Source organism: Kogia breviceps, chromosome 3 (genome assembly GCF_026419965.1).
Source record: "Kogia breviceps isolate mKogBre1 chromosome 3, mKogBre1 haplotype 1, whole genome shotgun sequence".
NCBI classification, from domain to species: Eukaryota; Metazoa; Chordata; class Mammalia; order Artiodactyla; family Physeteridae; genus Kogia; species Kogia breviceps.
Genome location: NC_081312.1, coordinates 86,184,487 through 86,209,314, shown reverse-complemented (window position 1 = coordinate 86,209,314; position 24,828 = coordinate 86,184,487). Strand labels below are relative to the sequence as shown.

Here is a 24,828-nt window from a genome sequence, read left to right as displayed (position 1 = left end):
ACAAGACTCACATTCGTTACAAGTATAGACTCAAAGGCAAAATAAATCTGTGAACACAGAGATGGCAAATAGGGGGGCCCTGGCATTAAAAGGAAAAGAGTTCAAACACTAAAAATGGTTCATTTTTAAATTATTAGGGAAACTTCTCACCCTTCATCAATTTATTATCTGTTCTGACTGTCCTATAAGTAGCCTTTCCTGTTTTGTATTTTACAAGTTTATTTCTAGGACCCTGCTAAAGAAGGAATTTGTCTGTATAAGCAGGCCCAGATGTACATATGTATGTCTTTATAAAAGATGTAGGGACTTCCCTGGTGGTCCAGGCGTTAAGAATCTGCCTTCCAATGCAGGGGACGCAGGTTTGATCCCTGGTCGGGGAACTAAGATCCCACATGCTGTGGGGCAACAAAAGCCTGCAAGCCACAACTACTGAGCCCATGTGCCACAACTAGAGAGAAGCCCACGGGCAGCAATGAAGAGCCCACACGCAGCAACGACAGATCCCATGTGCTGCAACTAAGACCTGACTAAGCCGAAAAAAAAAAAAAAAAAAAAAAAAGATGGTCATTTCTTGGTTTGGGAAAGATGACTGTTGTCCTTACTTCAGCCTATACCCTTCTTGCTCCTGCTTCCCTGGTCACCAGGATGACTGACTCAGTTCTGAGGGTAAAACTGTGAAACTTTTGTTATAGAAGCCACCAAGGGCACTTGAAGTGACTCTGACAACAGGGTTGTAGGCATGGCCCCTATCTATGGGTCTTCTGAAATGGCATTCCCAGCCATGACAGCCCAGTAGGTTCCCTGACTCTCAGTGCAATCCTCTGTAAGGAAGCTCCCTGGATCACGTGAAGGTCTGTACTTTGCTCTGAGTAATGTACAAGAGGGGAGAAGAGCAAGAATACAGTAGTCCCCCCTTCCCCACGGGGGATTTGTTCCAAGACCCCCAGTGGATGCCTGAAACTGAGGAGAGTACTGAACCCTATATAAAGGTATTTCCCCTACACTAATGGGCGGGTAGCACACACAGTGTGGATCTGCTGGACAGAGGGGATGATTCGTGTCCTGGGCAGGAGGGAGCAGGATGGTGCGAGATTTTGTCATGCTACTCAGGACAGCGTGCAATTTAAAGTGTATGAATTGTATATTTCTGGAATTTTCCATTTAATGTTTTTGGACCACAGTTAATACTTTTGGGTTTTTTCTTTTTAACACATTTTATTTACTTTTATTTATTTATTTTTGGCTGCACTGGGTTTTTGTTGCTGCATGCGGATTTTCTCTCGTTGCGGTGTGTGGGCTTCTCATTGTGGTGGCTTCTCTTGTTGTGGAGCACGGGCTCTAGGCACGCAGGCTCAGTAGTTGTGGCACACGGGCTTAGTTGCTCTGTGGCATGTGGGATCTTCCCGGACCGGGGCTTGAACCTGTGTCCCCTGCATTGGCAGGTGGATTCTTAACCACTGCGCCACCAGGGAAGTCCTGCAGTTAATATTTTTGGGCCATGGATGATTGAAGGTAAATGAAACTGTGGAAAGTGAAACCGCAGATAAGGGGGACTGCTGTATACATGAAGCTGGGAATCAGGGTGGAAGTAGTCAAGATGTCCATCCACCCTCTGCTTGACTTGAAGTCAGCAGCAAGAAGTAAAGCACATCTACCTCCCCACCCTCATCAGCCAATCTCTTCTTATTCTTTTTTTTTTTCCTTCAAAGAATGAGGCAGTAAGTTAGTATGAATGAGCTCTGGAGTAGGTGTTCAGTTGACCTGGGGTCTTGTCTCAGTTCTGCCACAATATAGCTGCAACCCTGGACAAGGAATTTAACTTCTCTGAACCTCACTTTCTTCACCTGTAAGCATGAGGGATTCAAGTAGATGAATGGTGAGGTCTCTTCTAGATCTGCAAGTTGGCATCTGAAATCATTTTCTATATAATGGAGTTCATATTGCTGCTGAGAATTTTTTAAAATAACATCAATATCTCTTTATAAATCTTTACACTACTTAGGGCCTGTGGTAGTCATTGTGATTCAGCTGCAGGAGCAAACTTCCCTTCAGAAATGCAGCTTAGATGGGCCACTCTGAGTCTAAAATCATAACTCATAGCCTCCCCTTGGGCCTAGAGGTCCAACTAAAAACTCATGTTTTCTGACTTGGTGTTGTAGAAGAATATTCTGTATGGTGTATGTGGGGACCATCATGTATACTCTCTGTTGTCAATGTTATTATTTTTCTTAGACATACAAATGTAAATCAGAGTATGTTTTTTATATTTTTTCTCACATTTAACAGCCTTATTGATATAATTCATGTCATACAATTCACCCATTTATAGTGTACAATTAAATGGCTTTTAGTATATTCAGAGTCATGCAACCATTACCATAATCAATTTAAAATCACCCCAAAAAGAAACACTATACCCATTAGTGGTCACTTCCCATTGCTCCCAAAACCCTCTCCCTGCCTTCAGCTCTAGGCAACCACTAATCTACATTTGGTCTTCAAATGTATGAGCTATTATGCAGAACACTGATGTCCTTGGTTCTTTCTATGTAGGCACATGTTATGGACTAAATGTGTCCCCACAAAATTTACGTTGAAGCCCCAACCCCCAATGTGACTGTATTTGGAGACAGGGCCTTTACAGAGGTAATTAAGACTAAATCAGGTCATAGGAGTTGGGGCCCTGATCCAAATGATTAGTGTTATAAGAGACAAGAGAGCTCACTCTCTCCCTCTGCCATGTGAGGACACAGCAAGGTGTCTGTCTACATGCCACGAAGAGAGCCCTCACCAGGAAATGAATTTGTTGGAACCTTGATTTGGGACTTCCAGCCTCTAGAACTGTGAGAAAAGAAATTCTGTTGTTGAAGCCACCCAGTCTATGGTATCCTGTCATGGCAGGCCAAGTAGACAAATACAGCACAATAGGTAAAAATAACAGTCTGAAAATAACTTACCGTGTCCAAGGCTACTGGAATCTTTACAGTACATGCTCCTTTCCAATGAGAAAATGTCTTAGAGTCATACCAGACCTGAAAAGAAACAGACCCTAATGAAAAAGAGTGTATAAGCAACTCCGTTCACAATTTCATTATTTAGTAAAACATCCATTTATCTGGATTTCAAAAAACCAGAAAGCTAAAATAAATACATTAAAAAAAAAAACACCTTGAGTAGAAGTTAGGAAGAACATATGCTTTTAAAAAGATCCCAAAGGAAAAACTTAGTACTGTGACAGATTAAGCTGACTAAAAGGCCATTCATTTTTCCATTCATCCATCCAAAAGTTATTTATAGACCAATCTACCGTGTGCCCAGCATTGCTGGGTACACACGAGTGAACAGGAAGACATAGAACCTGCCCTCATGGATTTTATAGTCCAGTTGGCTTATAAAAACTTAATGATCAGGACCTCCCTGGTGGCGCAGTGGTTAAGAATCCGCCTGCTAATGCAGAGGACACGGGCTCGAGCCCTGGTCCAGGAAGATCCCACATGCTGCGGAGCAACTAAGCCCGTGTGCCACAACTACTGAGCCTGCACTCTAGAGCCCGTGAGCCACAACTACTGAACCCACGTGCCACAACTACTGAAGCCCACATGCCACAACTACTGAAGCCCACATGCCTAGAGCCCGTGCTCCACAAGAGAAGCCACTGCAGTGAGAAGCCTGCACACCGCAAAGAATAGCCCCCGCTTGCCACAACTAGAGAAAGCCTGCGTGCAGCAACAAAGACCCAATGTAGCCAAAAATAAATAAATAAATAAAGTTTTTTTAAAAAACAAAAAACCTTAACGATCTAGTAGTGAAAAAGACAATGGAAGAGAGAAAACCACAACAAAGCAGAAAAGCACATTGCAAGCAAACAGATTACAAATGAGGCAGGAGAAAAAAAAGTGTCAGACAAGGAAACATCTTAGAGAAAAACAAATGGAAACTTGGATTACTACTATAGTGTCATTGTTTCTTAACAGAGTTCAATTCAGGAATGAGGTTCAAACTCTTACCTGAGAGGCCTGTCAATGGGGTTTACTTGCTAAAGTGCAAAAAAAGTCCTGCAAAGTAATTTGGTGGGATAAATCCTTAAGATACCATCAGAAGCAGCATGAAAACAAAACCTTTTTCTCTCTTCTAGTTCAATATAATTTCTGGCAGCCATAGAGTCTATTTCGCAAGTTCACCTCCTGGGATTACCAGAGCCTTTATAAAGCTGGGCTGTTGAATCTGTCATTGTCTTGCTGTGAATGTGAGAGGGCTATGACCTGACAGTTGCTAGCTACACTGAACTCTTAATTCAACTGGATCAGCCCCACCTTGTCATGAAGTATTATCTTTGGCTGGATTCAATTTGCTAATGTTTTGTCAAGGATTTCTGTGTCTGTGTTTGCAAGGGATATTGTCTTAGCTTTTTTTTCTCGTAATGTCTTTCTTTGGTGAATTCTACTAGCTTTAGATAAAAAGCTGGTGGGAGTGAAAGGTAAAAAAAAAAAAGGATTCAAACAATATTTGGGGATTTCCTGTCGACCATTTCCAGTCTAACTAACTGAAACGAGAGGTATAGCGTGTGTGCTCTGGTGCCATATTCAAAGATCTCCAGCCTAGGAAGTATACAACTGGTATAAAACATAATGTAGATCAGACCCGGAGCTTAGTCACCAAGCTCCTCACCCAGCAAGTACTTACAGAAGGCCTACTATGGGCCACGTGCCCATATAGATGCAGAGACCATAACAGATAAAAATCACTGCCCTCAAAAAGCTAACATTCTAATGGGAGAGATAAATATTAAACAAAACATGAAAGTAAATACGTAGAATGTTTAAAATGGCATGTTCTGTGGAGAAATATAAAGGACGAAGGAGGGCTGGACAGTACCGGTGCAGCGGGAGTGGTTTATAGTCTTTATTTTATTTTTGGCTGCATTGGGTTTTTGCTGCTGCATGCGGGCTTTCTCTAGTTGCAGAGAGCGGGGGCTACTGTTTGTAGCAGTGCGCAGGCTTCTCATTGTGGTGGCTTCTCTTGTTGCAGAGCACGGGCTCTAGGAGCGTGGGCTTCAGTAGTTGTGGCTCACGGGCTCTACAGTGCAGGCCCAGTAGTTGTGGCACACGGGCTTAGTTGCTCCGCGGCATGTGGGATCTTCCCGGACCAGGGCTCGAACCCGTGTCCCCTGCATTGGCAGGCGGATTCTTAACCACTGCACCACCAGGGAAGCCCCAGTTTATAATCTTAAACAGGGTGTCAGAGAAGCCCTCCCCGAGAAATAGATTCGCAGGAGAGGGAATGGGCCACACAGTAACATGGGGATGGTGACAGCGAGGTCTTTAGATAGCACCCTGCACAGTGTGATGCGATACTAGCTAACCAGCAAGGTAAAGTTCTGGCAAGAAACGGCTTGGCTCTCCTACCCAGGCTTTGGGAAGATGTAGCAAGAGAAACAATCACAGAACAGTCTGGGATATAGTGTTGAAGGAACAGGTTACATAGTTACAACAATGTGATTGCAATGTTAATAGGTCATTATAGAAATTCGTGGCTAAGTCAGAAAGGGAGCTAGTTCTTCTCAATAGGAACCTATGCTTTGTCAGAATCGACTTGAGAAACTCTCAGCAGAAATGCTTGGCAGGACAATTTATTTAGCTGTTGTTATATTTAACTTTTTTCTCGGGTTTCTGCTTGGCAGGGGAACCTTTGTAAAGAGCCCCACCTTCAGAACTACAAATTACTAGAGAAACCAAGCAGAAAGAACATCATTCATGAGCACTCTGTAGAAAAGCCTGGTTATTGTCATATCAGTAATGACAAGTGTAGTGGGCTGAATGGTGGCTCTTCAAAAAGATATATTTGCTTCCTAATCCCTGGACAGAGTGAATATTACTTTCTATGGTAAGAGATTTGACTAAATTAAGGATCTTGAGATAAGGAGGTAATCTGGAATTATTCAGATGGTCCCTAAATAACATCACAAGTGTCTTATAAGAGACAGTGGTAGGGGAGACACAGACACACACTGTGAAGATGGAGGCATGGACTGAAGCGATGCAGCTACAAGCCAAGGAATGCCAAGGAGTGCAGGCAGCCACCAGAAGCTAGGAGAGCGGTATGGAACAGATTCTCCCTCAGAGCCTCCAGAAGGAACCAGCCCTGGTGACACCATGATTTCAGACTTCAAGCCTCCAGAACTGTGAGAGCACAAATTCTTGTCATTTTAAGCCACCAAGTTTGAAGGAAAGAGACGTGAGGCATGTAAGGTATGCGGATGTTTGTCATTTACTTTTACCTCATTTGATCCTGGCAGAAACACATCAACCACAGTAGCTTTTGGTTCTGTGACTGGGTGAACCAGTAAAGCGCTTCCTGAAAAATGGGGAAGAAATAAAGTTGAATATCATGATAAGAGGTCTGAAAACATCCCTTCTCTTTGTGGTTTCAAAGACCACTCAACTAAACTTCTTGAAGGTAGAGATCTTGGTGAGTTGAACCAATGATTCATCAGGGAGATGCACTGTTAGTTAGAAAGAGGACAGTGGCTCCGAGGTAACTGTATTATTACCTGTCATTAATCCTCCTATGGTATAGTAGGATTACAGGCAGGGACCCTGACAAGTCTGGCACAGCCTCATTTTGTGCATAACTGTCATCTGAAAGCACCACTGCACTTCTCTGAGTGCTTCCTTGTTTGCTATACATGACTTTGAATGTGGTGAGTCTACAACTGTGACCCAGAAGTGTGGTCCACATAGATACTCAGGTCCTCTTCCTTGGGCAGGTATCACTGGAAGCCTGTAATTCTCTTAAAGGCAATCTGGATTATTAATTTCATTTTGATCTTGGCACCACCATATGTAAAATTCATCCATTTATGAATTTGCTCTTTAATTCAACAACTCAGGAGTTCCTCCTGAGTCCCAGGCACTGTGCTAAGGCTCTGGGGACGGAGTGACAAATAAGACAGACATGGTCCCCACCCTCATGATGTTTACAGTCAGTAAAGACAGATATTAAACAAGTAATTACAAATTACTTAGAGTTAAGACAAATACCAAAAAGATGAAAGTACAAAATGGAATGAAAAGTTATATATAATAAGAGGGACTGACTTTGACTAATGCAGGTGGAATTAGGTATTAGGAAGCAATTTTGGTCAGGGAAATTTTCTCCAGGGAAGTAGCTTTGAAATTTGAGACCTAAGGATGAGTGGAGACCGAAAGAGATAGGTTGTTTACATTTTGGGGTTTCTACTCTTTAGAAATGGAATTCACCTTTTGGGCAACTCTGTGTTGAGCCTGGCTTCTTGATGCCATTCCCCAAATGATAAACTTCCATGTTCCAAATCTGGTTAACCCTTGTTAAAGAAGAGGCCAACCAAAACAAACAAACAAAAAAACCCCCAAAAACCAAAACCAAAATCAAAACCAAAAAAACCCCAAAAACAAAATGAACAATAAAACCAAACCCCAAACAAACAAACAAACAACCGTATCTTGCATATGAAATAAGCTTTTCTGAGTCTTTACTATCTGGTTTACTATTTTCTACTTCCCTTCCCTGTGGTGGTATCATAAGGCTTAGGAGTGGACCCAGACAAGAATCCCAACTTACATCCACAAAGAAAATGGGTTTATATGAAGTTAACATGTTGTGTGAAGCACTACATGACAAGAGAATAGAGCTGTGATCCTACTAATACACTAAAGATCTTGGTGATGGAATTTCTTTCATTTTTGTTTTTGGCTTTCTTGAGATTAGGGATTTTTTAGCGTTCTTACACTAGAAAATACAATAAGAAAAACATAATTAGAGTATTTATCATAACTATAATTAATCAAGAAATGCTCACCCAGCATGTATTCATCTTCCACACCGAAAGTCTCTAATTCATCAGGGAACTCTACCCACAGAGGCCTGGGGAAAGGAAAAAAGAAATTTCTTACTTCAACATCATTAGATTTTTATTATAATTCAGTCAATTACATTTTCAGTTTTATAACTATTCAAAGGAAATTGGAAAAAGCCAAGACCCTCTTTGTATGATTCATGATTTTATGAGAGCTTCCCTGGTGGTGCAGTGGTTAAGAATCCGCCTGCCAATGCAAGGGACACAGGTTCGAGCCCTGGTCCAGGAAGATCCCACATGCCCCGGAGCGACTAAGCCCATGTGCCACAACTACTGAGCCTGCACGCCTAGAGCCCATGCTTTGCAACAAGAGAAGCCACCGTAATGAAAAGCCCGCGCACTGCAACGAAGAGTAGCCCCCGCTCGCTGCAACTAGCAAAAGCCCACATGCAACAATGAAGACCCAAAACAGACAAAAATAATAAATTAAATAAATAAATTTATAAGAAAAAGATTTTATGAGTACTTGTTATGATTACTATATATTTTTCTTATGTGAAAGAGCTATGTATTAGCTTAAATGGTTCAATGAAAGCTTGAGAATTCTGGTACCTGAAATTTCCCCTTCTTATTGTTGAGCACTAAATACTACTCTGACAGAATCAGAGCTTTGTCCAAGTCCAAATGCCTAACACGTTTGGTGTAAAACAAATTAAATGTTTGTAAAACCGAATTTTATAGTGTTGTAAAATCTGTGCCATTTTTTCATTCTGTCACTGCTTTTCATGAATCGTTAATCATTGCCTATTTAAATAAAAATAATTGGTTTTTCTTGTTCTCAAGCTGGCAACATTTTTGGAGGTTTCAGAAACTTGTGTGGGTTTTGAGTTTTGTTTTATTGTTATTGTACACAACTAACTAGGAGGCACGTGGGCTTATAAAAATCATAAAACTTTCAATATCTATGTATCTGGATATTAACCTAATGGTTCTAATATTATTTTCAATTTCATGAGGAAAAGATATTTCTTAATAAAAGAAACTTATTTTTAGTTTATTTACTAGCCTTTGTAATAATCCATTCCTTTTCTACTAAATATAACAAAGCAGCGGTCTCTAAACCTGGTTGATGTCTAAAATCACCAGGGAAACTTCTAACAAATATAGATCCCTGGAACTTAACCAAGGGATTCCTAGTAGGTTTGGTGGTATGGCCTTGGAATCTGTATTTTTCAAAAGCTCCTCGGATGATTCTGATCTGAGCCAGGCTGAGGAACTGCTAATCTAGAGGTCTTGATGTACTTACTATGTGTGTCTCCGTGTGTACTGTTCTCTAACCCAGAAAGTTGGTATTCACATCCTGTCTTCAAAATAGAATCAGAATATAACTCATACACTAGGAAAAGCCCTACAGGTAAGATAGAGCTAAGCCTGACAGAATAAGTTGTTCTTCATGAGAGGATGCCCGTGGGTGTCGGGACGAAAAAACAACTTTCCTCTACCCGTCTAGGTTCTTCTGGCTGGTCTAAGAATTAAATTGACATGAGAGTATTTAACAGGAGAAAATCAAATTTAATTATGTACATATGAGGGGGTTCCATAAAAATATGATGCCCAAGGACAAGATAGGCAATTGAGGCTTATATAACACCTGAGAAAAGGAGAAGGGAGTGGGTTTGGGACTTCAAAGGGGAGGAAGGATATTCATTCAGAAATGGAAAAACACATGTTTGGTAAACAAATGTTTGCTGGGCCATGCAGAGACAATGGGACACAGAGAGGACTTCCATCTCCACATTCCCCCTACCATGCTTAGCTCGTATTCCTTGTAGATATCTCTGATGAGAATGCACTTCCTGGACCAGGTCCTTTAACAATTCTTTTAGGCAGTTAAGGAGGAGGTTAAAAAGGAAGACTTCCTGAGCCTTTTGTTTCTTAAAAACAATTAGCCCCCAAGAATCCTCAAGCCAAAGAGACACATTTTGCGGTGGCAAGTTTTGTAGGGGAACTACATGGGTTAAATATTGGATGAATTCAGTTACAGAGTCACTTCCTTTTTCTTTTCTTTCTTTCTCCTATTTCTATCTCCTACCAGATATTAACACTTGAACCACCAAGTAGCAGGAGATCTAGTTTTTATCTTCTGTGACCTCCACTGCCTGACCCTGCTCACAGTTGGTGCTCAATAAGCTGATTGGCACTTGGTTAAACACCTGGCTTTTCTTTTGCAATCACTGTAATCACTCCACTGCCAGTGGCTGAGGGGATCTTCTGTTAGAGATTGGTTGCTGGTGTGACTGGTGAAGCCTGTTTACCTCATGACGGGTTGGGAAGCGACGTGTGCAGAGTAGAACAGAGAATACCAGTAGGGCAGAAGGGTGTAGCGCTCTCTGATGGCTTCTTGGATGAGTTGGGTGTGCTCCTCCCCAAAGAGCCAGGGTTCCCGTCGCTTGGTGTCCTTGGTGGCATGGCCACGGAAGAAGGGCTGGTAGGCTCCGGCCTGGTACCACCGCACTAGCAGCTCTGCCTCTGGATTCCCGATGAAGCCACCTACATCCGCTGATTAGTCAATTAAGAAAGGCTGAGTTAGACACCCAGGCCTCTAACAGACGATGCACAGGTAAGATAAGGCCTTGAAGACAGACAGGGCAAAGGCGCTGTATGTGCACTCAAAATGACAGCATAAAACTGTGGCCTCAAATTAGGGAGCACATACTAAAAAACTCAAGGTTGTTTGGGGATCTGACAGTACGCTCTTTGAATATATATTTTTTCCTGTCAAAAGGCTTTACTGCAAGTTCAACATTTCTGTATGTCCTGAGCCCAGGTAATGCAGAAATTGCAAAATGTCTGCCTGATTCAATAAGTCTGTGTTTAGGGGTGGGGTGGCGGTTTGGCAATTGATTTTGTTTGAAATCAACAGCTGAAGCAAGATAAAAATTATAGAACTAAAGGGAAAGATATAATCAGAATTAGAGGTTTAGGGAGAATTTCGTGCTTATCCTTTAAGCAGGATACATATTCCTTGGATTGAATGTGGACCAATGCCATAAAAAACCACATCTATCAAAAAGTGATATTAAGGTGCTCCCAGGCCCACTGAAAACAAGGAGCAGCTGGACCTGTAGCCATGCTGAACACCTTCCATACTGGGATCTCTCACCTGCAGGGAATTGTTAGGATTAGGGAAAGGCAGCCCATCAGAGAATCTTATTTTAATTAAATTTATCTTTTCCAAGAGAGAGTGTGTGTGTGTGTGTGTATTTAAGTTAAAACGTGTCACAGGAGTTCTGTAAAGCTGATTTCTGATTTGCTAAATTCTTTGTAGTTCTCTCCATTTTTCTCTTTCAGGTAGAAAAGGCATGTTTTAAGAAGAGAAACTCAGTTATCAAGAGTGTCTAAGGAGGGATCAGTAAGAGAATGAGGGAAAGAAACACCCTGGCTCACTTTCTGATGACTTTCTTCATGTCCTCAGTTCAGACAGTACACACGCAGCTCTGAAGTGTCCCCTTCACTCTCCTCCCTAGTCTGTTCTCCTTCACTCTCCTCATTTTCTCTTTCCCATGTTTACCCCTGTTTCCCATCCAAGTACTAACCAGGCCCGACCCTGCTTAGCTTCTGAGATCAGAGGAGATTGGGCACATTCAGGGTGGTATGGCCATAGAGTATCCCTGTTGAAAACAGCTCACAAGAAGGGATTTGTGACCAGCTTTGATGAAAATACCCTCCCTTTGTATGGCTGATTGATTTTGTTCTGCAGTGGAGGCTAACAGCATTGTAAAGCAACCAGACTCCAATAAAAATTAATAATTTTTAAAAAACGGCTTCCCCGGTGGCGCAGTGGTTGAGAATCGCCTGCCGATGCAGGGGACACGGGTTCGTGCCCCGGTCCAGGAGGATCCCACATGCCGCGGAGCGGCTGGGCCCGTGAGCCATGGCCGCTGAGCCTGCGCGTCCAGAGCCTGTGCTCCGCAACTGGAGAGGCCACGACAGTGAGAGGCCCGCATACCGAAAACAAAAAGCAACAACAACTAAAAAAAAGGAAACACTCTCCCTTTGATTTTCTCTCACGTCAAGCTTGAAGATATCATCTTACCTCCACAGAAAGAGATCCCAGTCACGCTGAGGGTGAGTAACATAGGGATAGAAATTTTCAGGTAACTCCACTCTGCTGTGTTGTCGCCTGTCCACACAGCACCTTTGGTCATCAGTAAGAAGGTATTAAAAGAAAAAAAATCACAAATCAGCCCAGGTACTCAATTTCATATTTTGATTCCTTATTTGTAATAGGCAAGCCAACATAAAGGAAAACATTTCTTTCTTTTTATATATTCTGGATACAAGTCCTTTGACATATATGTATATTGCAAATATCTTCTCTCAGTCTGTAGCTTGACTTTCATTTTCTTAACAATATCTTTGAAAGGGCATAAGTTTTTAATTTCAATGACGTCCAATTTATCTTTTTATATTTTATGGTTCATGTTTTTTGTGTTCTATCTAAGAAATTTTTGCCACCCCAAAGTCACAAAGATTTTCTGTGTTTTCTTCTAGAAGCTTTCTGTTTGTCGTAGCTTTTATAATTTAGGTCTATATTCCATTTTGAGTTACTCTGTGTGTACGGTGTAAGAGTCAAGGTTCTTCCCCCTCCCCCACATGGATACTCCATGTGCCAGCACGATTTATTGAAAACACTCCTTTCTCCATTGAATTGCCTTAGCAACTTTGTTGCTAATTATTTGATCATATATGTGTGGGACTCTTTCTGGATTCTCTATCCTGTTCCATCGATCTATATGCCTATCCGCCACACACCGCCTGTAACTCCACAAAATTCTCTATAAGAGGACTTAAGACGGTACAAGGGAGACATAATAACAGCAGCAATAACAATAGTTAACATTTACAGAGCCCTCACTGAGCCAGGTGTCACGTTGCTTTGCCTGTATTATCCCACTTAATCATTACAACAACTCTATCAGGTAAACACTGTTTAACTTTATTTTACAGTGAGGGAAATATGGCAAACAATAGATATGGTAGGATTTGAGCTCAGGCAGTCTGACTCTAAAGTCAGTGCTCTTGCGCACTGAATAGTTGATAAGAGCTTGTAAAGCTCTTATGAACCTCACTAAAGAGGTTCATAAAAGGAAAAAAAATCTTACGTTACTAAGTCTAGATTACTCCTGAAACATTTTTGTCAATCTTTTACCAAAATACTTTTGGTAGCTATTTTTGCTTTAATATTTTGTAGAAATTTTAGGCTGTCCTATGGGGAGCAAAGAAAAATATTTTCGAGGGACATTTAAAGTAGTATTCTCATAATTTCTCCTTGACTTCAGATGAGATATGTACATATCTGCATAATGATGTTGAAACCCACATGACAACATTCTTATCAAGAAACAAAGTTCATGTAAACGTTCGGATGTTTTCAGGTCTCATGTGGTTGTTCTGTTGAAAGCTCTCTCTGGCTATTGGTCTCAGCATAGAACTTGACACAGCAGTGTTCTCTGTAATGCCTCACTTGCTATGCTTTGGGGCAAATCGATAGCTTCACACAGAGTACTGAAGACTAGGCAGTGAGCCAATATTTAAGAAATCAAAGATTACTTAGTATGTGTATCTTCTGTTATCTTCTTTTTAAATTGGAGTATAGTTGATTTACAATGTTGTGCTAATTTCTACTGCACAGCATAGTGATCCAGTTATACATATATATACAGTTTTAAAAATTATTTTCCATTGTGGTTTCTCTCAGGACATTGAATTTAGTTCCCTGTGCTACACAGCAGGACCCGTTGTTTATCCATTCTCTATGTAATAGTTTGTATCTGCTAACCCCAAACTCCCAGTCCATCCCTCCCCCACCCGCATTATCTTTTTTAAACTGCTGCTTTTAAGTGTTTTCATTCAAAGACTTTACTTGTTATAGTGATTAAAAGGGATACTTGTAGAGAATTTGGAAAACAGAGATAAGTAAAAAGAGGAAAATTAAAATCACTCATAATCACCACAGTATTATTACTACCTACATATATTTATTTTTTAAACAAAATCAGGATAATATATAAACATTTAGGCTTTCTGCTTTTTTTTTCTTTTATCATGATGTCACAAAAATTTTCTCATGCAATTAATGCTACTATATTAAATAGCCTTATGATAGACTATCATACGGATATACCATAATTTAATAACTATTCCCGTATTGTTGGATATTTGGATTTTCTTTATTTTTTATTTTAAGGACTAATGCTGAGTATCTCTGTACTTGAATATTTGCCTGATGATTATATTTTGGTGTCTTCCAGAGTGCCACTGGGGCTGGTTTTCAGGGGTGGAGTAGGAGGCCTAATATTGTCTGTGGTACAATAAAGTCTGGATTCCTCAAACTAGGACCTAAGCTTCAGGTTATTTATGCAAGGCCAGGGGACTTAAAATAGCCTTCCTGCCACAGGTTGGTTAAGTTGAACTAGATCTGCATTAGTTAGCAAACCGGATCCAGTTATAGATGACGCTGACCACAAGCAAAAGCTGGGTCTATTTTAAACCACATTGCTGAGTGGAACAGCAATGTTCCACTAACATTGAAGGAATGTGTTAAAGTATATTTTCTCTGGTCTTGATAAATAAAAGAGACAGGATCAGAGATGACCATTCCAGGACCTGGAGTCTGTCATACAGAATGAAGTAAGTCAGAAAGAAAAAAACAAATACCATATGCTAACACATATATATGGAATCTAAAAAAAAAAAGGTTCTAAAGAACCTAGGGGCAGAACAGGAATAAAAATGCAGATGTAGAGAATGGACTTGAGGACACGGGGAGGAGGAAGGGTAAGCTGGCACAAAGTGAGAGAGTGGCATTCACATATATACACTACCCAATGTAAAACAGCTAGTGGGAAGCAGCTGCATAGCACAGGGAGATCAGCTTGGTGCTTTGTGACCACCTAGAGGGGTGGGATAGGGAGGGTGGGAGGGAGACGCAAGAGGGAGGAGATATGGGGATGTATGTATATGTATAGCTGATTCACTTTGTTATACAGCAGCAACTAACATACCATTGTAAAGCAATTATACTCCAATAAAGATGTTAAAAAAAAAAAAAAAAGATGACCATCCCAGCAAACAGATTCTCTGAAGTCATTCCCCCAACAACTAAGTGTCCAGTTCTTCAGTGGGAAAAAAGTAACTAAACTTTATTAAAATTGGTTTACTCAGTCTCAAAGGGCAAAATGCACACTTCAGAGCACATTGCTCTCTACAATCTAATACCTGACCTACTGAAAAGGAAGGCCTCAACACAGTAGCACCATATACCATATATGGTCAAAAAAGACAGATTGCTAGCTTGTGTTTTTAAGTCTGATCATATGAACCAGTCCTTACCATATCTTTGTGATCCAGCAAAGAAAGAACGTGTAAGAACAAAGGGTCTCTCCTTCCCTTTAGATCGTTGGATCAGTCCTTCTGCAGTGGCCATTTGCTATAAAGTCAAAGGAGAAAAATTTCAAAGAGATGACGATTATGGTACTGTGCAGACATCCCCAATAAGCTATTTCACATGCAAAAAGTAAATAGGTGGAATATGAAATGGAAAATATTAAAAATCTGCCCAATAATTTTCATGATGTAATGAAACTACTCTAAATTCCCCTATTAAAAGAGTGAAACAATTTATCTCATTAAAATAGCAATGAAATAATAGTAAATAATAGTATTTACTTGGTGCTTACTATTGTGAGGCATTTTTATAAGATTTTCTCTAGTAACCTACACAAAAACCTCTGAGATAGTTTTCATTAATGAAAAAAAAAACTGATTCAGAGAGGTTAAGTGACTGGCCCTGGCCTACATAAGAAAATTCTTCAACTATAAAGTATTGATAGTTTACAGTTATAGCAAGAGGCTGTGTAGAGAAGTACACAGATACCATCTGAAAATCGTGCTATATGTAGCCAGCAGCTCCCGCTGGAAAACATCAATTTGTGGGAGGCCCACAGGAATACCATTACATTTTGAAGATAACAAAGAACCAAGGATATAAATTAGGGCAAGTGACTGCCAAGTTTTTTGGATGTGACTGGCAAAAGGAAAACAATTCTACGACCTTCTATTGAGAAGGCTAAGTACTTAAGGAAGGCTTTCTACATTTAGAAATATACATATTGAAATTGTGCATCTGTGTTCTAAATCTTACTCCCCCGGTATGAATATAAAACTTGCTGTATGGGCTTCCCTGGTGGCGGAGTGGTTGGGAGTCCGCCTGCCGATGCGGGGGATGCGGGTTCGTGCCCCTGTCTGGGAGGATCCCACATGCCGCGGAGCGGCTGGGCCTGTGAGCCATGGCCGCTGAGCTTGCGCGTCCGGAGCCTGCGCTCCGCAACGGGAGAGGCCACAACAGTGAGAGGCCCGCGTAACGCAAAAAAAAAAAAAAGACGCTGTATTTAGACGTTTGTGAAATTTAAAAAAAAAATGTTTTAATTGCCTTTGTTTACATATTTATCACAGCCTACTTAAATAAAAGGTTTGAGGTATTATCTAATGCCATTTACTAATGGCTCCTGTCAAGGAAGATGTTTCTTTGTTATCATTAATCAACCAATATCTATAAATTAACCAAGTTCATTATAGATGGAAAAGATGCAAAGGGAGAAATAATGAGTCTTATATTGGCTACAACCTGATAAGACCCATTGTATCAACAGTTGTCAGAAAAGACACACAGAGAAATGACCTGTATAGCATTGTTGTTAAAGCAAATGACTTTCAGCCCAAAAGGCAGGGCACATGGATCCAGGTGGCTGCTTTTTAGATGTCTTACCTGATAAAAGCCATAGATGTTGTGAAGTTCTCGGTGCTCCCAGTTACCATGATGAATGGCATTCTTCTGCATGGTTAGTTCTGGCCCTCTAAAGACAGAGGGCTCATTCATGTCATTCCATATGTAGAGGATGTCAGTAGATCCCTAGGAAGTCAATCTTGGTCATGATAAAACTCCTACAGTGACAAGGTTAATATGATAGCCATCCCTATTCCTCTTTCTTCCTCCATTTAATTTATTATTTGTTATGTTTATTAACTATGCTCTGTCCTCTGCTAGAATAAAAGTTCCACAGGGCAGGGAATTTTGTCTGTTTTGTTCATTGATAAATCCCAAACACCTAGAACAACCTAAATGGCAGAGGGTTCTCAATGAGTACTTGTTGAGTACTTATGAATGAAAAAGTGCTGTGCTGTACTCCCATGTTGCCCACAGGTCTTCTATGAGACCCCCTGGAGAACCACTACAGGAAAGGTTGTGAATGTTCACAGTTAGGCTCTACATCATCCATCATCTGCTACAACTCTTAACTATGGGCAATTATAGCTGTCCATGAAAAGATTCCCCCTTCCCTCTAACACTATGAAAGGTTTGACAGCTAGGATACCCGTTTGTTAGTAGGATCTATAGTTTGTGTTCTACATAGAACTGTTAGCTTTAGAGTGGGAAGGGGCTGTTGAGTCATGTAGTTAACACGGTGCTGCTATCCCTTTATAGAATCCCTGGTCTCTCAGCATTTGACTCAATAGCTACAATGACTGGGAGTCCCTCAGGCAGCTCATTCCATTATTTTCTGAAAGTCTTGCTCCTTGTAACATCCTCTCACAGGGCCTAGCTTGCCTTCTGGGATACCACAGAATACATCTGCTGCCTCCCCGACATGGTAGCCTTTCAAATGACTGGAGGAGGCTTCTATGTTTTCTTTTGACTCTTTACTTTGAATTATTTCTAATCATGTATACTTCTATGAACACGGCTATATGGGTTCCAAATATTTAACCACTTTGACTGTTCTTTTTAGCACCCTCTAAGGCAGGGGTTGGCAAACTTTTTCGGGAAGGGCCAGACAGTAAATATTTTCAACTTTTCAGGCCATAAGGCCTCTTTTTCAATAATCCAACCCAGCTATAGTTATGTGCAAGCAGCCTAGACAATAGGGAAACAAATGAGCAAGGCCAGATTGGCCCACGTGTTCTTTACCCCTGCTCTAAGTTATTTTCTATATCCTAATACAGGATGCTCAGAAACTACAGTTTAGTGGTTAAGAGCTGGGCTGGGCTTCGGAGACAGACAGACCTGAGTTCAAATCTTGGGTCCACCACTTACTAGACGGGTGAACTTAGCAGGTTTTTACACTTGTCCATGCCTTGATTTCCTCACCTGTGGGATTAGAGTTAATTACAATTCCAACTTCAAAGAGTTATTGTGAAGATGAAATGGTATAATGCACACAAAGTGAGTAGCATAGTGCTTGGCACACAGCACATACTCAGTTTATATCAGGCATCATTATTCTCATCACCACTGCTGATTGAAAATGGTTCTCTAGATGTGGCCTCTCCAGTTCTCTCTGTGATTCTTGTAAGATTTTTTTTTTTTTTTTTTTTTTTTTTTTTTTTTTTGTGGTATGCGGGCCTCACTGTTGTGGCCTCTCCCGTTGTGGAGCACAGGCTCCGGACGCTCAGGCTCAGCGGCCATGGCTCACGGGCCCAGCCGCTCCGCGGCATGTGGGATCTTCCCGGACCGGGGCACGAACCCGTGTCCCCTGCATCGGCAGGCGGATTCTCAACCACTGCGCCACCAGGGAAGCCCTCTTGTAAGATTTTAAGAATTATTATTGTACCTTACTTTTAATATCACGTTATACTTTGCAAGATACTTTCTCATATATCATTATCATCATCTTTAATAATATACAATACTATTTTATGTAAAAATTTATACAGTTTGAAAATATAATAAGTCTCTATTATTAAGTACTTTGATATATCATAGAGTCTATCATAATAGAAGTCAAAATCACAGCTTTTGTGCACTTGGTAATTCATGTGGCACCACTCCTGGCACCACCAAGGTCTGTAATGTGGTTGGCATCCTGTCTTTTTTTTTTTTTAAGATTTATTTTATTATTTATTTATTTATTTATTTTACTTTTGGCTGTGTCGGGTCTTAGTTGCGGCACGTGGAATCTTTGTTGAGGCATGCGGGATCTTTTGTTGAGGCACGTTGGTGGCACGGGCTTCTCTCTAGTTGTGGCGTGTGGGTTTTCTCTCTCTAGTTGTGGTGCGCAGGCTCCAGGGGACATGGCCTCTGTAGTTTGAGGCACACAGCCTCTCTTGTTGAGGCGCCCAAGCTCAGTAGTTGTGGCGTGCGGGCTTAGTTGCCCCATGGCATATGGGATCTTAGTTCCCTGACCAGGGATTGAACCCGCGTCCAGCACATTGTAAGGCGGATTCTTTACCACTGGACCACCAGGGAAGTCCTTGGCATCCCTGTCTTTTCATACAAGTATTATTTATCAAGAGCTACTCAGTGAAGCAGAGTAGCTCTATTTAATCACTTTTTTTCCTTACTTTATCCTTCCAAGTAACTAGGAAAGAGCAAAAGAATAAAAACAAACCTGATAAACAGAGAAAGCAAAAAGACTGGAATACCACTCTCTGACTTTGGGACTGGTAAAATCCAGGTAAGAGGAGAGACCTGCAGAGGCAGAGGAGTAGACAGCCTGTTAGGAACAGTGCTCCTCATGGTAAGATATTTGTAAAGAAGAATATCAGATGTGAAAGCTGGGTAATGAATGGGCACCTCACATCAAATGTAAAAGATAGCTGATACAGAGGCATGGTCTGCTGAGAAACGAATGAAGAAGGCAGTGCTGGACTCCAGCGGCAATCACTAGCCCTCTCAACCTCAGTGGCCATGGGAATGCCAATGAACAAGCATCAAGATGGAGCCTGTCCCTTACTGATGGCCTCAGACAGGCCCAGGAAGGATGGCAGATAGCCTGGAGTGACCTCTCTGTTCTTAAAGAGAGGAGAGACATGTTTATAAGTGGTATAGGGAGAAGAGGATGCGTGCGGTTTCTCTACAGTGCATGGACTTGTGATAGAGTGCTATCATATGACAGAGTGGTGATTCCCTTTTGTCCTTGAGGAGTTTTTACCAAGGCTTTAAACTAATAATTTCTGAAATGAAGACTTCAGAGTTGTCAGGGGCAGTTGAGGTCACTCATGAAAGGCTGGGAAGTCAAAACTATGGGCTAACAGGGCAAAGAAGAATCACAGTGAGAGACATTGCAGGATTCTTCTTCTTTCTTCCTCTCTCTCCTCCTCTCATTTTCTCATTCCCTGGCTTTTAATTTTTATTTGCTTAGGGAAATAGCATGTCACTGAGGTTTGCTTGTTAATTTTTCATTCAGTCATTGACTTATAAATGTATACAAAGCACACTGTACCAGATGTTAAATGAAAGATATAAAAGATAATACTATCATCTTTAAGGGAAGGCACATAAATGTAGCACGTGACAACTACAAGAAATTAGAAAGATGGCCATGCAATCTTCATTAGTTGGGACTAAACAGTGGATAACAGGTGTATCAAATGACATCTTACCAGGCCAGCATACACCTTCAAAGTCTCCCCCTTCATGATTCCTCACAAAGAAGCCCTGTTCTTTGGCCTTAGCATACACTAAGTAGTCGGGATCAATCTTGATGTGGGGGTCACTAATGACCACAAGCTGTTAGGACATAAAGGTTTAAAGGTTTCATCAGTTTTATACAAGCCATATGTTCATTTACTTGTTTTCATCATAGTTTTGGCATTCATATTTTACTCAAAACAACTACTATTACTGAAATATTTCAGACACCAGTAAAATCCTATAACCTTTCATGGGCTTATGGGAATATAAATTGATATCAGAATCAGGCCCATCCTTTTTCACAATTATTGCTGCCCCACCAATACATGTTCTTAAGATCACATTTATTAGGCTTCTATCTCTCTGTGGTGCTGAGTGCTTTACATAAAGGATTAAGCAGGCAAGGTCCCTGCTCCCTAGATAGATAGAGGCTAAGATAACACAAAAGCAAACATTAAAGAAAAGAAACTAGCATATTAAAAACAAACAAAAAATCCCCAAACCTAAATATGGTACAGCCATATTTAGGAAGGAGGCTTGAGAAGAACTGTGATCACAGCACTCTTCTCCAGCATCTCTCCCTGCCCTTCTAATACCATCACTTCCACCTACTCAGGGGCCTCAAAACCACTTTATTTGGCTAGAATAACCTTCTAATAATCCTTCCTCATATCTATTCAAATCTATTCTACATACTAAAGTTTAATTCTCCATTGCTCAAAAACTTACAAAATTTTTTAATTGTGGTAAAATATGCATAACATAAAATTCACCATCTTAGCCAATTTTAAGCATACAGCTCAACAGTGTCAAATAGATTCGCAATGTTGTACAATGTCTAGAACTCTTTACATCTTGTAAAACTGAAACTCTACCTATTAAAAACAACTTCCCAGGACTTCCCTGGTGGTCCAGTGGCTAAGACTCCGTGCTCCCAGTGCAGGGGGCCCAGGTTCAATCCCCGATCAGGGAACTAGATCCCACGTGCCACAACTAAGAGTTCACATGCCACAACTAAAGATCCCACATGCTTCAACTAAAAGATCCCACGTGCAGCAACTAAGACCTGATGCAGCCAAATGAATAAATAAATATTAAAAAAAATACTCACCCCCCAAAAAAAAAACCAGAAAAACAACTTCCCACTCCCTCCTCCCCACCAGCCTTGGGCTACCACCATTCTTCTTTCTGTCTCTATGATTTTGACTACTCTAGGTATTACAGATTAGTGAAATCATATAGTATTTGTCTTTTTGTGACTGGTTTATTTCACTTAGCATAATGTCCTTAAGGTTCATCCACGTTGCAGCATGTATCAGAAAGTCCTTCCTTTTAAAGGCTGAATAATTTTGCATCGTATATGTATACCACATTTCCTTTATCCATTCATCTGTCGATGGGCTTTTGGGCTGCTTCCATAATAAATGCCTGATAAATGGTAGCTGTTTATTAACTGGGAGATTAAGAATTAACAGCATTGGCTCTGACCACCTGTGAAAGGACTGGGGCTCAATGCAATGGGTTGAAAAGGCAACTTTAATCTCAGATCCATTTATGTGATACATATGGGGTTCCTCCCTTTTCCTCTCTTGTTTTTTTCTCCTTCACCCTTTTCATTATTGCTATCACTCCCCCCCACCCTGCATTACACAATTTCCAGTGTCTTCTCCCTGTCCTCATTTTCTATTTTAGTTCTTTCCTTGGCCATATTGACAGATGGAGTCCATCAGGGAAGCATGCAGGAAAAATGGTGTAATAAAGAATCTGACTCCATTTCTGAGCGACTGTTAAGAGCTTCAAGCCCCATCACTCCCCCTTAGCCTTCCACCCATATCCGTGTGTACTGACAGAGAAAGCCCTGATGCTCCCTTCTTTGGTGCCAACAGGAAGTTCAAACCACACAAGCCCCGGTGCATGCACAGGAATCCTCACCCCAGTTCAACCCTCTAACCACCTTAAAACCTTAAAACCTGATCTTGTCTCCTTTCCCAGCTCTCTCAGGCCAATTTCAAAGGAGCTTGGGGGCTAGTCTGCTCCCCCAAGAATGCCTCACTATGGGACTAATTAGCCTTTTCATACCCTCTTGGTGCCAGTGTGACATAATCAATCTTGACATCAAAATCAAATTTTGTGTCGTGGTGTGCATCCATCACATCACTACAGGGTGGCCACAACGAATGGGACTGAATGCTAGGCCCCTTCATCCTTATGGGGACCTAGACCACTAAGGCAGGGATGGATGGACTGCTAAGGCAGGAGTGGATGGCAGGGATGGCCACCTTCTCACCATTGCTTTTCTGTTATCACAGTTACAGTTACAATTGAAGGTACTATTTTCCTGGCCGTTTTTTACCAGATGGTTCTCTTCCACTAATCAAGGCAACTTTAAAAAATTTAAAAATGCTTTGTAATGAAAAGGTTCAGAGTGCTGGCTTATTTTACCTTACGTTTTTTGCTCCTGAGCAGCTCTTGCATCCTTTTGGGGTATGGGAACCTTTTCTTGTCCCAGGTGAAGTACCTCTTGCCTTCAGTGTGCTCTATGTCCAGCCACATGACATCGTAAGGAATGTCATGTTCATCAAATCCTGCATCCACTGACTTTACATCATGTTCATCTTCATAGTTCCAGCGGCACTGATGGTACCCCAAGGAGAAGAGAGGGGGCATGGCTTGTGTGCCTAAAAGGGGGAGATGACAACTGAGCCAATTACCACCACAATGATAATTATACATTTGATAAATGTTTCCTGAATGTCTACAAGGTCTAAGCACTGAGCCTGGTACTTAGAATATCAAGAAGAAAGCAGAGTCCCTACCCTCAAGTGCAGAGGGGCTAATAAAGTTTGCAGTGAAGTATGGAGTCTTGAAAGGCTTCACAGAGGTGGTAACACTTGGTTAGAACATTGAAGAATAAGTAAGAGTATTCTCAGGCAGGGAGAATGAATAGATCATTGAGGCACAGGAAATAGAAAAGATATGGAGGCAGAGAAGGACATGATAAGCTTAGGGAAAAATAAATATTCCAGGGTGGTTACACTGTGAAGGAGGCCAACAGGAGATGACACTGGAGAGGGTCAGTTTGTAAAGGACCCTGTAGTTCAGGATAAGGACTCTAAATCTTCTTGTATAGGAAGTCATCAAAAGTTTGGCAAGATGTAACCTCAGCAGACCTATGTTTTAGAAAAATTAGTCGGGAGCAGACTTGAAGGCAAAGAAACTGCAGGCAGGAAGAACTGTCAGGAAATTATCATCAAAACATTTACTGACAACATGGAGGACTTCTGGTCAACCACTTGCATTTATCTCCTTCCCCTCTTAAAAGTCCCACTAAAATCAGAAGAAAGAAAAGGAAAAAAAGAATAAAGCCACAAGAACAAAGAGAATGGGAGAGGCGTAATTTCAACAAAATTTGGAAGGCAGCAGGCAGGGGTGGTGTGGTAACTACTGAGCAAAGCCAAGGAATCTTTCACCAGAGTGCTTGTGAGGGGGATGACAACGAGAAGGGTTCATCCCTGCTCCCAGAACACTAGCGGACAGGAGAATTCCCCCCTCCACCTCAACACGAGAGTGTAAAACTCATCCAGGTACACAGAGCTTCCAGGCAGAACCTTATTCTTAAGTATGCATGGATAGCCAAGGATCATCCAACATTTGAGTCAAGCCTCCAAAATTAGACAGAGGGACTCACATAAAGAAATAGAGTAGGGCTTCCCTGGTGGCACAGTGGTTGAGAGTCCGCCTGCCGATGCAGGGGACACGGGTTCGTGCCCCGGTCCGGGAAGATCCCACATGCCGCGGAGCGGCTGGGCCCGTGAGCCATGGCCGCTAAGCCTGCGCGTCCGGAGCCTGTGCTCCGCAACGGGAGAGGCCACAACAGTGAGAGGCCCACGTACCACAAAAAAAAAAAAAAAAAAAAAAAAAAAAAAAAAAAAAAAAAAAAAAAGAAATAGAGTAAAAGGATCTCTGAGAAAATAGGGGGCAATACAAGGAATCAAAGTAAATATCAAAATGTTATCATTAGTATCTCTGGGAGATGAAATAAAGTTGTACCCATAAAATAAGACTAGGGTAGCATAAAACAAATATATTAGAAACAAGGAACAATCAGAGGATAAGAGTCTGCAGAAATTAGAAATATGAGCATACATGGAAAGGCCTGGAAGATAAAATTGCTTAGGATTGGACAAAAAAGAGAAGGTTATAAAATCTGTAGAGTAGAAAGAGAAAAAGGAGGTGAAGATATTTGCAAAAGAATAATAACTTTTCCAGAACTGAAGGATACAATTCTCAAGAATGAAAGAGTCTACGTCTAATATGCAATTATTTTAAAAGGTCTATATCAAGGCATTTGTTTGTAAAATTTCAGAGTTTCAGAATATTAGAAATTTCAGACTATTAGAGATAAAGAGAAGATACTTCAGAGAGAAAAGATAGACCATATACAAAGGAACAGAATTCAGAGTGATTTTAGAACAAGAAGATAGATTATAGAGAAATGCCTTCAAATTCTGAGATAAAT

At 41.1% G+C, this 24,828-nt stretch overlaps 1 protein-coding gene across 4 annotated transcripts in view; it reads right to left on the bottom strand.

The window, feature by feature from the left end:
* The window catches only part of GANC (glucosidase alpha, neutral C), a 112,767-nt gene that overhangs the window by 10,335 nt on the left and 77,604 nt on the right, over positions 1-24,828 (bottom strand). For 2 of the 4 annotated variants that reach the window (XM_067029067.1, XM_059058016.2), the window contains exons 11-20: positions 22,752-22,987; positions 20,279-20,405; positions 19,285-19,364; positions 16,665-16,808; positions 15,230-15,326; positions 11,931-12,032; positions 10,150-10,393; positions 7,838-7,902; positions 6,278-6,354; positions 2,958-3,032 (exon numbers count right to left, since the gene is read on the bottom strand). In XM_067029067.1, the coding sequence (XP_066885168.1) occupies positions 2,958-3,032; positions 6,278-6,354; positions 7,838-7,902; positions 10,150-10,393; positions 11,931-12,032; positions 15,230-15,326; positions 16,665-16,808; positions 19,285-19,364; positions 20,279-20,405; positions 22,752-22,987 (1,247 nt within the window). The remainder of the gene's footprint in view (positions 1-2,957; positions 3,033-6,277; positions 6,355-7,837; positions 7,903-10,149; positions 10,394-11,930; positions 12,033-15,229; positions 15,327-16,664; positions 16,809-19,284; positions 19,365-20,278; positions 20,406-22,751; positions 22,988-24,828) is intronic. The other 2 variants (XM_059058027.2, XM_067029066.1) reach the window with 2 other exon arrangements.